Below are 18,082 nucleotides of genomic sequence, written 5' to 3'. Positions count from 1 at the left end.
ATAATGCTTGTACGAAGACCCATCTTGGGCTTGACGAAAGCTTGAAGACCTTTTCTGTCGCTTCCTTCCTTCCAAATCTTTCAGGGCTGCTTCTTCAGCGATTAGGACTTTTTTTTGCACCTCTGCCGACTGATCTTTCTTGCCGCCGCTTTCCAAGTGCTGGACAGTTACCCAGCCGGCTTTACTTGAGTCTGCGATCTTGATCTTCTGTTTTCGATCGGTAATTAGATCTTCTGCTTCGACGATGGTATCAAAAACTTCTTGTAAGTCGCTTTTTTGTGGAAGTGACTTCTTGATTCGTCCGAGAAGAATCTCTAACTCGCCGCAGAAAGCGTTCTGGGCCAAGTTACCGGGCTTTGAGAGCTCCCGGGCTTATAGTTTGTTCTTAATTACTTTCAATTTAATAGAGTTGCTGGAGTAGAAATTGTTGCGGTTAGCAGAAAGAGTTTTCCCAAACTTCGCTGTTACGGCAAACCAAAAAAATTACAACATTTGCCGAATTTGACCGAGAAAACCTATATGTTTTCACTGCCGTTCATTCTGATTTGTTTCTGTTCACAATTTTATTTAATGTAATCCATAATGTATGCTTTAATATTCTTTCCTAAGATGATTCTATACTAATTGTTAACTTTGTCCAATTGTTTTATTTAGGTAATATGAATATTTGTAATTGTGTGTTATCCTTTCATGTTATTGGCGGCTCGTCCGCTATCGGGTCAATAAATATACATAAAACAGCATGCAAGCATAAACAGGAATTAAATGAACCTCTTAAAAACACCACAAAACCCTCGGAACCGAAGGAGCCCTTAGAAGGAGGGAAATTATAATAACCGAATAGAATGCATAATAAAGTTAGTGAAATATAACACCAAATTAAAAGAGTAATTTAACAAGTAATCAGTAATTGAAAGGAATGTGAATTGGTTAAACACACTAAAAGGATCTGGCTAATCCAGGTAAAAGTAAACAACCTATTGGTTATGAATCACTTAATGACTGAAAATATTATATTATTATAATATACAAAGGGTATTTAAAAATAATAATAACATCATAGTCTTATATAGCGCCAGATCTACCAAACAAGGTACTCAAGGCGCTGAGTAATTGCAGTGATGAAATTTGAGACCCAATTATTTAGCACCTTATAAGGGTTTACAAGGTGCTATGGCGCATACAGCAGCCACAGCCAGGAACACCGGGGCGAACCCCTTCTCTTTTCGAAAAGTGCACTGGGTTCTTTTACATTCGTTACACAACACATGTGACCAACGGCTTTACGTCCAATCCGAAGGACAATTTAAAAATTGCAATAAAAAGGGAGCACATTATACACCCTTTCACAGAGCATCAGCATCTAGCAATGAACAATGTAGGCCAACATTAATATACAAAATATAACAAACAGTAGAGTCCGTGCTGTTATACGGCTGTGAGACATGGACTCTTACTCCAAAACTGGAAAAGCAGATAAATTGGTGCTACACAAGGCTATTAAGAACAGCTCTTAACATCCACTGGAGTCAACATGTGACAAAGTCCTATATGGGAACCTATCTAAGCCATCAATAAAAAATCAGGCAGAGAAGGATGCGTTGTGCTGGCCACTGCTACAGGAGCAAAGATGAACCGGTGTCCAATATTGTTTTGTGGACCCCTAGAAGCATGGGAGGAGGAAACCTGGTAGACCGGCACTAACTTACACTGACATTCTCAAAATCGACACAGGACTTGAATCAGCAGATTTCAAGATGGGGGACAGAAAGGCTTGGGGAACCATCGTAATTCGAGGACATCACTCGACTTAAGCAAGCAAGCAATCATAACATGGTTTGAGGGCGACAAGTCGATACTATAGCCCCCCGAGGTATTGGAAGTTGACAAACTAGTTCCCTAGTCGAAGCAATTACCCGTCACCAAGTAAGATTTTATGCTAATATTTGTTTTGAGTAGTAACCAATTATGGTATAAAACATTTTGAGAAACGGCTCCCTCTTAAAGGAACACGTTGCCTTTGATGGGACGAGTTGGTCTATAAAAAGCGTTTGAAACCGTTTGTTTTGAATCGCATATGGTTAGAAAGATGTTTGAAAAGTAGAATATAATGATTCACACAAGTATCACTCAAAATTGCACGGTTTTCTTTTTACGTCGCGAACTAACACGGTCGGCCATTTATGGGAGTCAAAATGTTGACTCCCATAAATGGCCGACCGTGTTAGTCGACGAGGTAAAAAGAAAACCACGCAATTTCGAGGCATATTTGTGTAGATCATTGTATTCTACTTTTACAACATCTTTCTACCCATATGCATTTTATAACAAACGGTTACAGAACACTTTTCGAACACCAACTCGACCCATCCAATGCAACGTGTTCCTTTAAGCCTTTAAGTAACGCATGTCCTTCAAATTACATATCCTAGTATTTCAAAATACATACAGCAGTTTTCGTTTTGGGACATGTCTTTCCATGAAGTGGGTAGAATACGTATGCCACTCGAGTACAAAGCTTCGTCGAACTTGACGGTCACAGGGCTATACCCATCGCTATTGCCGGTGAACTGTCAAAAGAGCAATATAACGACTCGATTTAATATCTACATTGTCAAATAAATCAGTTTGCAGTCGTTTAAAATAATTGAAGAATATTGCAGAATTAAGTGCTAGAATGCTTGGGGCTCCGACTCTTAAGTTCTACATTAAAGGTAGTGGACACTGTTGGTAATTACTCAGAATAATAATTATCATAAAACCTTACCTGGGAATGAGTAATGGGGAGAGGTTGATAGCATAAAACATTGTGAGAAACCTCCCTCTGAAGTAACGTAGTTTTTGAGAAAGAAGTACTTTCGACGAACTTGACTTCGAGACCTCAGAATTTGATTTTGATCTGTGTTTTTTCTTCCATTATTATCTCGCAACTTCGACAACCAATTGAGCTCAAATTTTCACAGGTTTGTTATTTTATGCAAATTTTGAGATACACCAAGTGAGAAGACTGGTCTTTGACAATTACCAATAGTGCCCAGTGTCTTGAAGCAAGAATGCAAATTGTTGTTTCCTTGAGTTTTGAAGAAGTTTCTTTTCAAACGTAATATAATTTTCTAAAAAACAGCAGGGACATTAATAAAATTAGTTGAACAGAATCTTCTAAGCGTCTTGAGTGTGCTTTAAGCAAATTGACGAAGGATTAAATTGTGTAACTCATCATCGGGCCAATGACCTTGTTTTATAGTCTTGATTTGCAATTCTATTTGTTGTGTTAGTCACCGATGGAGGGTGCACCATGGATAATTTTGGAGGGCGAACGTGGGTAATTATCTGCACACGTTCGTCCTGGAAAAAAAACCGCCACACACCGGGGTCGACCCAGGGAAGCTAAACGAACGCACACTATGACTTTTTCGGAGGGCGCACCATGATCTATTTTTAATTTTTGTTTTACCTCTTGGGGTGATCCATCTTGTGCCTTTACATCGATCCAGGATGGACCATCAGGATACGCAACTGTGTACGTCATGACGTAGTAGGGTATGATGGGGTCAAGATATCCTTCTGTGATTAGGCCTGTGATGTACACGTAGTTATCATTGAAGTCAACTTGAATCCAAGGAGAATCGTCGTTCCATCGTGCACACCATGGCAACACTATTCAGAAGAAATGCATTTTATGGAAGGATTGATTCAGGGTGTTTACCAAAATAGTCAAACTCGTACACTGTGCCGTAAAAAAATACAAAGTCGAAACATTTCATAACCTAATAGACATTAGGCGAACTTTATAGGCTAAATATTTTAAAAGAGAACAAATTGCATTGCGGTTGTGTACAAGACGAATGTTTACGTTTGGTAAACACTAAGAAAATTACTAGGAGGACAAAAAGTACAGCAGCTCTAGTTATAATCAAACTTTGAGAAACTTTTTATTTCGAAGTACCGCTTACGGCAAGCAAAGGCTATCACTTGGTGTCCCCCAAAAACGTTACTATGGGGAAGCGTAACCGCGGGGTAACCACGTACTCTTCCACGATAAGTGTTGGGGTGACCGGTGGATTTCACAAAGAGTTAAGACTAGTCCTATCTCGAGTTAGGACGAGTCGAGTAACTCGTACTTACTAAGGACTGGCCATACATTTTTGATATGTCCTTGGACTCGCCCAAAGTTAGTACTTGTCCCAACTCTTTGTGAAATCGACCCCTTTACTCGTTTACGTGCACTCCCAGCCGAAGGACAAAGACATTATGGTTAAGAAACTTGCTCAAGGATACAAGTGTCAATAACGGGGCCTCGAATCCACACTCTGCTCGGCTGAGCAAAACACAAACGCTTAAGTCCAGTGCTCTTCACCACTCGGCCATAATAAATAACATCAACAATTTCGAAAACAGACCCAAAAAAATGGCAAAAGAAAACACACACAAACAAAAGAACTGTAAATTTGGTTTTTGTGACATCACAAAAATAAAAAGACGTCACCGTTCAGATTCATTTCAACTTCAACCTTCATGCAATAGAGAAGAGCTGGGCAGATCAAGAAAGCGGAACAAAAACAAGCCACATTGATGGCGCTGCCGCACGGACACAAAACACTGGCTCGATTGTACTGGGTTTTTTTTCTCTCTTTAGATATCATCATAAACCACAAGGGAAACTGACTGGGTAAATTTTGAAATGTTTTTTTAATTTTTTTATCAAACTTGTTGGATATTTTGTTTAAAGACAGTGGACATTATTGGTAGTTGTCAAAGACTAGCCTTCACAGTTGGTGTATCTCAACATATGCATAAATTAACAAACCTGTGAAAATTTGAGCTCAGTCGGTCATCGAACTTGCGAGATAATAATGATAGAAAAAACACCCTTGTCACTCGAAGTTGTGTGCGTTTAAATGGTTGATTTCGAGACCTCAAGTTCTAAATCTGAGGTCTCGAAATCAAATTCGTGGAAAATTACTTCTTTCTCGAAAACTATGGCACTTCAGAGGGAGCCGTTTCTCACAATGTTTTATACCACCAACCTCTCCCCATTACTCGTCACCAAGAAAGGTTTTATGCTAATAATTATTTTGAGTAATTACCAATAGTGTCCACTGCCTTTAATGTCTGCAGGAACTTACCGTAATAGTTAAGACGGGCCTGCTTCGGCGGATATCTGGTCAACAATGCTGAATGGTACGATGAAGATGTAATGCTGTCATCGGGGATGCCTCCACTTTCCATGCCCAGCGGTTGGTATATGCCTTGGGAGCAATTATAGGAAACAGTTAGTTAAAGGGAAGATACACGTTTGGTAATTACTCAAAACAAATATTAACTTAAAAACTGACTTGGTAAAAAGCATTGGAGAGCTGTTAATAGTATAAAACATTGTGAGAAATGGCTCCCTCTGAAGTAGCATAGATTTTGAGAAAGAGGTAATTTCTCACTAAAATAATAAAAGACTTCTAGCTAAAAGTCTTTTATTCCTATCTAAAAAACACACACATTTGTCTAACAAGGGTGTTTTCTCTCATCATTTTCTCGCAACTTTGATGACCATTTTAGCTTAAATTTTCACAGGCTTGTTACTTTATGTTTATGTTGGGATACACCAAGTGAAAAGACTGGTCTTTGACAGTTACCGAACGTGTACCTTCCCTTTAACAGGCCCGTTTCTTAAATAACAAAAACAAATAGCAGTTTAGATAGATAAAACAAAGAAAGTAGTGGTAGCACTTAAAATTATGGTGGTTAGCAGCGTTATTCTAGACTAAAAGAATAATGTTATTTTTTCTTCAAGTTCTCTTCATTTAAGTTGGGCGGCTCAGCCCCTAAAAAAGGTTAAATATTGTGCACTTCCTTAAAAATGTCAAACTTGGCACATGGTCAAAGTTACACAATACACAATTTGTTTGCCCCATCACTAAAAATCCAGACATCAATTTAGTCCAAACCTTGAATCGCTTAACAATGTTTTTATTAAACTTTGAAAAGCCAAAAGAATGTTTTTTCCGCCGGGATTCCGGTGGGAAAAAACCTACAGGTGTGGCAGGATTTTGCGGGATACCAACGCGATGGTGGGAATCCCGGCGGGATTTCGATGCGACTCTACTCCAGCGTCTTGGCAGGATTCCATCCAGCGGGATTTTTGCGGAATCCCTGCTGGATTTTTATGGAATCACGATCAATGCAGCCGGAACCCCGGTTAATTCTACCGGATCAAGGTTAAACCGGATGTCCAACCAACCAGGATTCCTGCTTTGTTCATCAAGAATCCCGCCAAAAAAACAACGGGGTTTTGTTTTAAATTCAACATGTTTCAGTTGAATGACATTGTATAAGTAAGATGAACAACAACTTTATTTTTTACATAGAATGGAAATTTGTCAACATCAAAAGAAAAAAGTCGTTCTTCTGTAAATTAAAGCAGACTTATTATCGCTTGTAAAGGTTGTACCTTCTTGATGATTTGTATTACTAGAACTACAGTACATTTCATACATGATAGTACTACAAATTCATAGCTTCTGAAATCATCAAGATTCAGACAATTTCCACCACTGCACGGTGACGCTGGAATACAGGCACCAAGCCAGATCTGTTTTTGCTTCCTCTGCCTAGGGAACCAAACTCATGTGCGATGCATTCCTGACAAGTTTCTTAGATTACAACTTCATCAATCCCTCTATCCAGCTCTTGTGGCGCCAATGTCAAACCAGTGAAATATTGGAACTTCTTGCATAAACTGGGACAAATTTGCTTGATACTAAAGCATTCTGTAGCGTTGCGACCAAGGATTCCATCCATAACGCTACCATGAGTCATCATGTAGCCAAAGATCTGGCGAAAGGCAACAGTGATCGATCTGCCTAAACCTAACTATGCGAAGGATGATCCCAGAAGCTACCATCTCATCTTTCTAACTTGTACTCCCATCAAGTTCCTTAAACGCCAGACACAGTAAGCCCTAGAACCTTATTACCTATTCTATTAATGCATCACTTGCACTTGAATGCATCACTTGCACTTAATGAAATTACTATTGGTAATTGTCAAAGACCAGTCTTCACACTTGTTGTATCTCAACATATGCGCAAAGTAACAAACCTGTGAAAAATTAAACTCACTTGGTCGTCGAAGTTGAGAGATAATAATGAAGAAGAAAAAAACTTGTCACACGAGGTTGTGTGCTTTCGGATGCTTGATTTCGAGACCTCAAAATCAAATTCTGAGGTCTCAAAATCAAATTCGCGGAAAATAAATTCTTCCATGAAAACTACGTTACTTCAGAGGATGCTGTTTCTTACAATGTTTGATAAATCATCAGCTCCCCATTGCTTGTTACCAATTAAGGTTTTATGCTCCTCTTGAGTAATTGCCAATAGTGTCCACTGCCTTCAATCGTCAGCGTTTTATCCAGAACCAAACGGTTTGATAGAGTATGGATAGATATTTTTATTTTTATTTTTTTTTGTGGGGGGGGGGGGGGGGGGGGTGAGAGCACCCTCTGCCCCACATCGGGTCATGGTGTGCGATAGGGAATGCATGGCTGCCTTAGAACACGGGGTACTTTCGACCCAAAATGGTACCTTCACTTCCACCATTCCCATCCGAGCTCGTAGTTTCTGTTTCGATACTTCCTGCATGGGCAATTTCCCCCGATGTGACCCGCTTCGATTGACACCCAGTTTGAAGCTTATCCATGGCTGATTTCACCCAGTGGTATTTGTTATAGGGCTGACCGGGATCCGGCTCGGGTACTGGACCGTAGTAAGACGACATCTGACGGCTCTCAACGATGCAAATGCAAACTATAAAATAAAACAAATGGGGAGATAGTTATTATTTTGTAATCGTGCAATATGAGCACGAAACAACTCTTTTTGATGTAGGTGTTCGTTCAATAAGAGTCCTTCTTGGTTCTGGATTGTGAGTACGTGTTTAGCCAACAGCCGAAAACCAACCCAAAAAAAGCAAGGCGTATCTTCCAGCAAGCAGTGATCAACCTCTTCCACTCTGAACCCATGAGCTCTCTTTAACAGCTACCTGAGCGGAATGTTTTCAACGGAATTGGTATTTTAACTTGTTTATAATGCACTTGTTCACAATTTTAATGTAATTTTGATATGACTGTGTACATCTCTGAATTTTTCGTAATTATTGATTAAAAAATCAGGCCCCAACCTGAAGGTTTTGAAAAACAAAAAATACTTCTGCCGTTGACGGCGCGCGTCAAAGGACAATGCAGCTGACGTCATGTCTGTGAGTTTACTTTGTTATACCTCCACGCTGCAACAAAGCGGCTTTTCAAATTGGACCTCCCAACTATGACGTTTTGAGAGTGATAACGTAACTGGGCTTTTCGCAAATCTCTCAGAAAAGCGCTGGATAAGGGCATTCGATTTTTTTGTTTACACAATTTAAATCTGTTTGTAATCATATTATGACCGATTTCCTTATTCATTGAAAACATTTTAAGTCAAATTCAGCAAAGTTAGCGACTTGACATTTTCGGTCGAGCAGGTCTTTCACATGAGCAGAAGTTTACCGCATGCCTGTGAATGCAGCATAAAATGGTGATGTCGGATGAAACCTACATTCCCACTAGACTGAAATAGCATCGAATGCACGGAATGGGGGAGATTATGAGCAGTCAGCCTTTATCAAGCACTCCAATATTATTGACCACCGAGTAGTAGACTGGGGTGCTGCAAAATTCATCCCATCTAGGCATTGCACTCGAGACGGATCAGAAAGGCCATTGAGATCTACAATTACGACACGGTTCCTCAAGACATTATGCTTCCAAATCAGTGACATTTGGCTCCCACTCCTCCCCCTGACCACCAATGGATCTCTTATATCCAAAGTCACATCCCTCTACCACTTAGATTTGGGTTATACCCTCAGTCGCATTTTGGTTCCTCTAAAGTACATAGGAAAACCACTTTAGTTATTATTGACGGTGTAATTGTGTTATTTTGCTCATGGTGAAGAAAACAACAACAACGTATAGCCCCCTTAAAAGGTCAGGTTTATAAGAAAACAATTAAAAGGAACAATTATATAATAAAAAAATAAAATACTATTCCATTTCGACCAAAACATTGTTTCCCTCTTGTTTCCCCAAAGACACACAAAATCCGCACAAATATTATTATTCTGTGACCTTATAATACTATTTTTGAATTTTGTGAAGGAAATTTTGTCATGTTTTGTTTTCTTCCTTTTTATAGGTTATGCTTTCCTCTTCGAGATATACTTTCCTTTCCTCAAGATATGCTTTTCTTCCCTAAAGATATGCTTACACTCCCTCGAGATACGCTTCCCTTAACTCAAGAAATGCTTTCAAGACCTCAAGATATGTTTTTTGTTCCCTGAAGATATGCTTTATAGTTGGATCAAGTTACGCTTAGATCTCTCAAGCTACGCTTTCGTTCCCCCGAAATACGTTCAGAATGGATGAATGAACAATTTATAATCCGCTTCCTCATATATTTTAAGGAACAAAATAAAACTTAACAGAGGAATGAAATTGACAACTCGGGAAATAAATAATAGTAGGAACGAACATTAAGTTATTCAGAGGGGAAAATATTTCTTTTAACCATTACAAATTCTTTCACATTACCAAAAGTAGAACATGGTCGTCGCGGAGACCGTCGGAAGGATGTTACGCCACGATCGCAGTGCAACTGGATACATAACGCCACGATCGCAGTGCAACTGATTTTGGCAACGCAAAGATTAGCCTTACACGTTCATCATTCATCTTCGGGTCTATTGTGCCTTTCTATTTTTTTTTCTCGTAGTCCAACCATATTTTTGGGGTAGTTTCTTTGTTTATATGTAGACTTGATTCTATACAAATGCATATAAACAGAGCACCAGTCTACTGACAACAGTGCGCGACAATGGGCCGAAAAAAATAAAAACTAGCAATTACTTATCAAGTTAAAGGTCCAGCATTAGCAAGAAGACTGAAAAGTAAAAGATCAGGCATGAACATTTTTCTCGCGGGATTACCTTTCACTTATAGACATATAAATAAAAACGACATTGTACTAACATACTGATAGCAATTACTTGTATTTTTACAAGCTACTGTATGAGGAGCTTGAGATTTTACTTAACCAACAGTGTTGCATGGCTCGGTATCGGGTCAGTATTAAAGGGTTATTTTTCCCTTGGCCTAATGATCCAGCTATAAATGTTACTTATAAATTTGTTGTGTTTTAACTGCTCTAAAAGTACCAATCTCTGGAGCTCTGGCGTTGAGAGGCTGGCTGTTTCGTCATCGTAGCCACTGCCGCCATCAAAAACTTGACTAAGTGGAAACTGCCCCGCCTGCATTTCAGTTAATCGCTATTTATCTGCGAGTCCAATTCGCTCGCGAGAGTCCCTTCAGGCATTGCTTTTACCTATTATAGTTCGACCAATTACTAGCAATATTACGGCTTACCTTTATTTATAAGGATTTAAGTAAAAGGCTAGTAAAAGCAAATGCTAGTTTGTATTTATTCGGCCCAATGTCATGTCAGTTTTTGCAGCTTTGAGAAGCGTACACGCTAGACCGCTGTGGGTTTAAAAATGGCAATTTCGGGATACTTTGATGGTTATTGAAACGTATCCACGCTTTTAACATAATATGAAAACAAATGTTTACCAAGGCGTTCATATCAGATTGCACAAACTTAACAAATGACTGCCCCAAAATAAATATGAATGACTTAACACACGCCTCAAAAAAAAACAAATTTGAATGCTGTTTTGTTGAATTGTGAAATATTGAATGACTTTTTTTTAATCGAGTGACGCAACAGTACATTTTGACTAATGACCCTTTCCAATAGCATTCGTTTTCATGCGACATAAATTAACAGATACAATTAACCTATATTACATTCTCGGTTGCTTAGATAAGGCAACAAAAAAGTATTTGTGTCAAATTCACCATTTTGTAAGCATAAAATATTCATGAAATCAAAATTCTGGAGAAAAAAAGGGGAAAAAGAACCGAAAATAAAAAATAAAATAAAAAACTTACGGTCGGTCGGAATAGGGCAATCCAGCAATTTTTGTTAGGCCTAAGTATGCACTGCCCTGGACAACAGATACGTTCTTAACGTTCCCATTGTGTAAAATTATCTGCTAAATTAAGCGGGTGGATGGTTTCCCCGGCGAACTGCGACGCAATTTAATTACGTTTCAACAAGTGAATAAAGCTTGAAAAATTATTCAATTCATTGTCAAGGTGGAGCAAGGTTAAGCATAACTTCAAATTGTTCCCATTGTGTACATTTCTTTGCAGAGTTAAACCGGTGGATGGTTTCTCTGGCGAACCGCGACGCTTTTTAATTACGTTTCAACGAGGAAAACAAAGCTTACAACGTTATTCACTGTCAAGGTGAAGCCCTTGGCCGCCGCTCTTAAAGGGACATTACAGAATATTGGTTTTTGCTGACAAAATTATTTTGCTGGCAATGTAGGCAGCTTATGTAATAAGCACCATATACATAAACTGACAAACCTGTAGAAGTTTGAGATCGATCGGCCTTCTGGGTCACGAGAGAATAGTGAAAAACCGTTACAAATTTTGCATTGCATCGAAGCCAAAATAAAAATGGATAAAACGCTCACTGAGCGATAAACTCCAAACGCGACGTTAGATTATTTTGTTTCTCATCAAATATGACATTTCATGAAAGAAATATTTCGAGGGATGTTTTCAACTATCATCATCATTACACAGTGTACATTTTATGTAAATCTGTGATCTTCACGATTTTTGTTTCTTACCAACGTTCAAACACCTTTTTAAAGGGAAACAATAAGTTTTTTGAAACCAAATTAATGAAAGCAATTAATAACACAGGGTAGTTCCAGTTTTTTTATCAAATGTTGATAATACGTTGATAACAAAGAGGGTAAGTCAAGCATTGTATAAAGTTTCATTCATTTTTATCTTTTTAGTTACACCACAAAAGGAAAGTCCATCACTTTTATCAAATTTGGGTCAAAAATAGAGGAAAACCCTATAGGGTAGTGTCCAGCAAGCTTGGGTAAAAAAAAATGGAGAAAAAACATTATGGTACGCAAGCATATCGCCATAAAACGTGTACACGATGCTCCGTAAGGCCGTGTACAAAATAACTGCATAGGAAATTCCAAATATCCCGGGACAAAACGGAATTAGTTCACGGTTTATTTGCGTTATTTTGGATTTATGACAAAAACGAGTTTTTAAGGGAACGGAAAAACGAGGAGGAAATGAGACAGTAAGTCCAGCATCGTTTGCAAATTTGAGTTAAAAATAGAGGGAGAAGAGCCAGCATTATTATCGATTAAGGTAAAAAATAAAATATGGAAAAACACAAGCGGTAAGCCCGATTTTTCATAAATACAATATTTTTTTTTTTTTAATCTTGAGAAACAAGGGTCGGCCTATACACTGCAATTTGTTCAACGTTTTGGCTCAGATAACATCAAAATGCTGGACTTCCCTGGCGATGTTTAAGTTTATGGCAAAATATAATAAAATATGCTGGACTTGCTTTACCCCTCCGAATTGTTCAAGTCTTTGCCCGAATAGGATTTTTAAAAGATGGACTTTGGATACCCCTTGCGATTTTTTTCCAAATTGGATAAAAATGTTGGACTTACCCCGTTGTAATTCTTTGAATGTTAGGCCAAAATGTAAAAACAATGCCAATAAATCTACCACATACAGTTTCAAAGTTTATGTGCTAACATTTGAAACGATTAAAACAAATTTCTAAACACAGACCTTAGCATTTTATAAGAGTCGATTTCAAACTCTTTTCATAGACCAACGCGACCGATCCAATGAAATATCCACAACACATGCTTTACTTGACATTGCTTATATCGCTATGTAATCTGCTGTGTCGCTTATGTACAACTTATTGGTAACGAGCAACGGTAGAGAGCTGTCGATGGTAAAAAAAAACAAAAAACTGCGAGAAACGCCTCCCTCTGCATCAGTGTAATTTTTACTCACTCAACCACAGTTTTTTTCCATTATTAAGAAGCCATTCTTAAACCTTTGTGACTTTTGACAATTTGTCTTCCATTGTATTGTCTTCCATTTGAGCTCATTCAGCCATGAAGTCGTGGCCATCTTTCATTTTTCAACAACACTAAGGTAACATGCCATGGGATTATTTCTTAATTAGTTGCATTTGTAAAAATGTTTTACCTTACAATGTTATGACGAATTGTTGAGGGGGGGGGGGGGAACTTACTTTTGTTGATGCGTTTATTTTAATCTGACAAAAGACTAGTTTGATGTTTACCCCGTACACCGATTTATGTCAGAATTGTATACTCAGTATTTTCCCGAGTCATGTACAAAAATATCACAGGCATATTACTCAGGTATGGGATTCGAACCCATGACCCTTGCAATTCTAGAGCAGTGTCTTACCAACTAAACTACCGAAATTGCCCGGTAGCTAGAGGCAGTTCGAATCCATGTTTTTGCAGCGGGTACCGCAGCGATGTAATATATGTTAAATTTGCATAAGGGATAAAGAATATTATTTGTTATCCCCGATGCAAATTTAACATCTGGGCCCAATTTCATAGAGCTGCTTAAGCACAAAATTTTGATTAAGCGAAACAATCCTTGCTTAGTAAAATCAGATTACCGGCCAAGAGTCCACTCAATTGTTATGCTAAGTAAACAACAGCTAAATACCAGTCACAAGCAATGTATATGGCATACAAATTTGGCAAGTAACATGTGTAATATAAGCAAGCTATTTTCGTAAGCAGCTCTATGAAATTGGCCCCTGATAAAAGACGTTCAGGCATATAATGTTGGGACACACCAAGCGGGAATACAGGGCCCAATTTGATAGTGATTAACGGTCGATTTTGTGCTCAATGGGCTCACCTGGAAAATTTTCCATCTCGTGGCCTTGCTTCAGATAGGTTTTTTTTTCTTAAAGCGGTAAGCTATAGCCAAAGGGTCATTGAAGCCCCAATTTTCTACTAAAGCACCTTCGTACGCATGCAAATGAAATTGGCTGCTCATTGGCCAATTTTGACCGAGAAAACCTTAAAAGCAAATTTAATATTATGCATCTCCTTATCATAAAATTGGGCCCTTGAGGAAGAAATTCAGTCGATATTATGGCAAGAACATGGTGACTGTAACCTCTCAAATTACTCCAAGGCGATCAAAACACTGATGACAATCAATACAATGACACAAACTATAAAGATTATAGCAATCGCTTTAGTCGCAAGCAACATGTTGATAATACGTTGCCGTTCCATAATGCGACTTACCCATTACTAAAAGTACTCTTAAACCGGATGCATTATTTACAAAGGCTCATTAAACATGATCACCAGAGGTAGATTCAGTTCTTATATAAACTCGTTCTTGAGTAATATTATATAGATTGAGCCAAGTGTGATGACAAATTTTTCTCTGCCATATTAGTGTCTGACCTCACGCGGTGTAAAACCTCTCGGATATAGGAATTTGTGTATATATTAAAAATATGGAAGAGTGAAGTGAAGACAAATCAAGAAATAAGACCAAGTTTAACCACAAAAAAAACATTTTGATAATATTCGATATAGTATAGGGGAGACAATTTAAATGGACACAAGTATGCAGAAAAAAAGGAAAGGCCGGAATGCACCCTGGATGCTCAAAGCTTTGGGTTTGTCTTGTATCAGAAAGTTTTCTGGCTGAGTATATAGGCGGACCGCATATTAAAGTCAGGCTGTTATATGGTTTGAAAATGTGATTTTAGCATGGATTCTCCATCAGTTTTACCAATTTCTTGGTAATTGACAGAGTTTCAAGGTCAACCTGACAAAGACAATAGGCCAGATCCCTTCCTTCCCACATATCCGCCCTGAAACGGGTAAATTCTGCGAAATATGTTATTTTCTTTCATTCATCTGAGCGCTTGGAGACAATTCCTTACGGAGGTGTAGGACGCTATCAGTTGTTACGCTTATGTTTACTGAACCCTCCTCATATGTCACCGTGAACAACATGTGAGCAGTTTTGAATGGTTATTTATAAATATCTAAGACAGTTTATTCATTTTGATTGGTTGAGAGGGCATCACGAGGGGTTGTTTGAACGGATGATATAACACTTTGTCTAGTAAAAAAAGGTTATAACATGGACGTGTCACGCGAACTTGCACCAGCTCTGATAAGACAGTTTCTTCATTCCTATGGTCGAGAGCAACGGCTTAAACAGTTGTGCCACATTCCCTTATTTAAAGGCATTGTATACCTTTTGTTTTTCCCAGCTTTTGTTTATCCCAAATGTAAATATATAGTTGTATAAAAAATAAAAATTAACCTGTGAAAATGTTATTTCCATGGTCGCGTTTTTTTTTATAGATTTCGCCGGAACTCGACGTTTAATTACCGTTGGGGAGAATCCATAAGAATATACAGGCTGATAATTCCGCGGTAACACTTCTGAGACTCAAAACTTGGGAGTAAGAAGTGATGTCTTTTTCCATAAGCGTCATACTTCTACTACTTCTAACAGAAATATTTCTTTAAAGGCAGTGGGCACTGTTGTTAATTACTCAAAATGATTATTAGCATAAAACCTCACTTGGTAACGAGTAATGGGGAGATGTTGATGGTATAAAACGTTGTGAAAAACGGCTCTCTCTGAAGTGACGTAGTTTTCGAGAAAGAAGGAATTTCCCACGAATTTGATTTCGAGACCTCAAGTTTAGAATTTGAGGTCTCGAGATCAAGCATCTGAAAGCACACAACTTCATGTGACAATGGTGTTTTTTCTTTCATTATTATCTCGCAACTTCGACGACCGATTGAGCTCAAATTTTCACAGGTTTGTTATTTTATGCATAATGTTGAGATACACCAACTGTGAAGACTAGTCTTTGACAATTACCAACAGTGTCCACTGCCTTTCAATTGCACTATAGAGTGTCCAAAGCTATGTGTTCAAAATGATTTCCTTTTTGTTTATAGAAAGGCCTCTACAGTGATGAATAAAATTATGTACAACATGCACTCCGATCTATTTCTATCCTGCGAAACCTTCCTTGGGCAAACTAATCATTTCCCAATATCCACAGTCTTTGCCGCAGAAGCTGCTTAGCCGATGTGTGCATAGCCTTTAGTCAAGGCGCACGCGGCACACCGGATGGCACGCACAGCCCCAACAATGTAACGCACGAAAAAAGACTATATCACCGCGAGCGGCGAAGCCGCGAAGCGCCTTTACCAACTCGTTTTGGGGGCCTTATGTTTTTCTTTACATTTGCCAACGATTTTGGTGGGAGAAAATGTAACGAATTTGCATCGAACGTTCTTGTGACGTCATGCAAGTAATTGTGGCTTCTTATTGGCCAGCAAATTCACCACGCTAATGCATTGTGCATTACATTTTCTCCCACCACAATCGTTGGCAAATGTTAAGAAAAACACAAGGCCCCAAAACGAGTTGGTAAAGGCACTTCGCGGCTTTGCCGCTCGCGGTGATAGTCTTTTTTCGTACTTTACATTTTTGGGGTTGTGCGTGCCATCCAGTGTGCCGCGTGCGCCTTGACTAAAGGCTAATGTTTGAATTGATTAGTGTCGAGGTGTTCCAACACAACAGCCTACAGACACAAGAACAACACATGGTCATTACTAATCGGTATAAGCACCGTAATCGACACAGTATCCATTGCATTGATTTTCACTATCAGTCATTCATGGTCATACAGTCAACACTTTATTGGAAAAATATACCTCTGGTGTTTTTTTAACCGTTTGACTGTTTTAATCCTTTATTAGTTCATACAATGAAACTAAAACACGTGAAAGTATCATTTCAAAACGTGGTCGCGTTTTAGTGATTTATATGCCGAAAATCCAGAACGATTATTTCCACTCATTGAAGAATAGCCTCCTAGCAACCCTTAAATTCGTTTTTTTAAACTGCAGAGTGGCTTCCCAAAATAGGCACTACTTTGCCTCAAATGAAACTCAATTGATCGTCGAAGTTGCGGGAGAATAATGAAAGAAATATCGCCCTTGTCTCATAAATTATGTGCTTTCAGATGCTTGAATTCGAGACCAGAGCTGAGGTCTCGAATTTGATTCAAATATTTTAGTGAGAAATTATGTCTTTTTCAAAAACTACTTTCCATCAGAGGGAGCCGTTTATGATAATTTTGTAAACCATTAACACCTCTCCACGCAATTGTTATGCTTAAAATTATTTTGAGCTACTACCAAAAGTGGCCAGTGCCCTTAATGTTATTATATATAGAGTTTTTTACTGCACTGTAATAATTGCAGCATTTTCTTGTTTGAAACAAAATCGAAAATTTTAAAACGTCGACAAAATATAGCCCCTTATCTGTACATAATCTATCTCTACAATAAAGCACAAAGTGCTCGATCATCTTTAAATTGTTTTTGTTTTTTGACTCATTTAGGATATGGTAAAATATTAAACCATTTGGCATCTCCGAGGAGCTTTAATTTTGAAGGCTGACATTATATTGTGGTATTTTGTGGGTATGGTAATACTTAAGAAACATATATAAGAAACAATCATGCATTATAAACGCCTTACGATGCAAGTTCTTTTGATTTTAAAAAGGTTCCGAGATACACTTGAAAGCATCGAAGGATACACCTGTAGGGGCCTATACGCACAAAGAGACCGGCTGGGTAAAATGCAAGAGAGTTTCACTGGTGACATAAACGGGGGGTAAAAACAAAAAATGTAGCTCTTTCAATCGTAGGAGTTGAACAAGAAATAATGTTTTACTAGCTTACCTGTAAGTAAAACCACTACACACGACGTCAACACGAGGATGAAATTATGTACATTGAACATTTTTTTCTAGCCAACTTCTCTCTGAAGAACCGGCCTGCTGTTAAAACCTAAAAGTCACTCATTGGTGTAACCGTTTGAATAGGCCTACCGTCAGGTAGAAGGTATTCCAGTGGTATCTACGAGAAACAAACGCAGGTATGGCTCCAAAAACCTGCTGCGTGCATCAGTGATTAAACAGAGGACACACTGATTGGAGGGGGCTCGTCACGTGTGATCAACACA

At 38.5% G+C, this 18,082-nt stretch overlaps 1 protein-coding gene across 2 annotated transcripts; it reads right to left on the bottom strand.

Annotated features, from left to right (window-relative positions):
* Positions 1 to 2,343: 2,343 nt before the first annotated feature.
* Positions 2,344 to 18,053, bottom strand: LOC117289241 (discoidin, CUB and LCCL domain-containing protein 2-like). 2 transcript variants are annotated; one of them, XM_033770269.1, is made up of 5 exons: positions 17,800 to 18,053; positions 7,578 to 7,799; positions 5,127 to 5,249; positions 3,455 to 3,657; positions 2,344 to 2,570 (listed from the first exon to the last, which is right to left on the bottom strand). In XM_033770269.1, the coding sequence occupies exons 1-5, from the start codon at positions 17,858 to 17,860 to the stop codon at positions 2,415 to 2,417; spliced, it is 765 nt and encodes a 254-aa protein (XP_033626160.1). In that variant the 5' UTR covers positions 17,861 to 18,053; the 3' UTR covers positions 2,344 to 2,414. The 2 variants fall into 2 exon arrangements, with proteins under 2 accessions (XP_033626160.1, XP_033626161.1); XM_033770270.1 differs by lacking the exon at positions 17,800 to 18,053 and adding an exon at positions 11,036 to 11,095.
* Positions 18,054 to 18,082: the final 29 nt, after the last annotated feature.

This window comes from Asterias rubens, chromosome 4 (genome assembly GCF_902459465.1).
Source record: "Asterias rubens chromosome 4, eAstRub1.3, whole genome shotgun sequence".
In the NCBI taxonomy this organism is placed as follows: domain Eukaryota; kingdom Metazoa; phylum Echinodermata; class Asteroidea; order Forcipulatida; family Asteriidae; genus Asterias; species Asterias rubens.
Note: the sequence above shows the minus strand (reverse complement) of the source record. Positions and strands in the feature narration are given on the sequence as shown.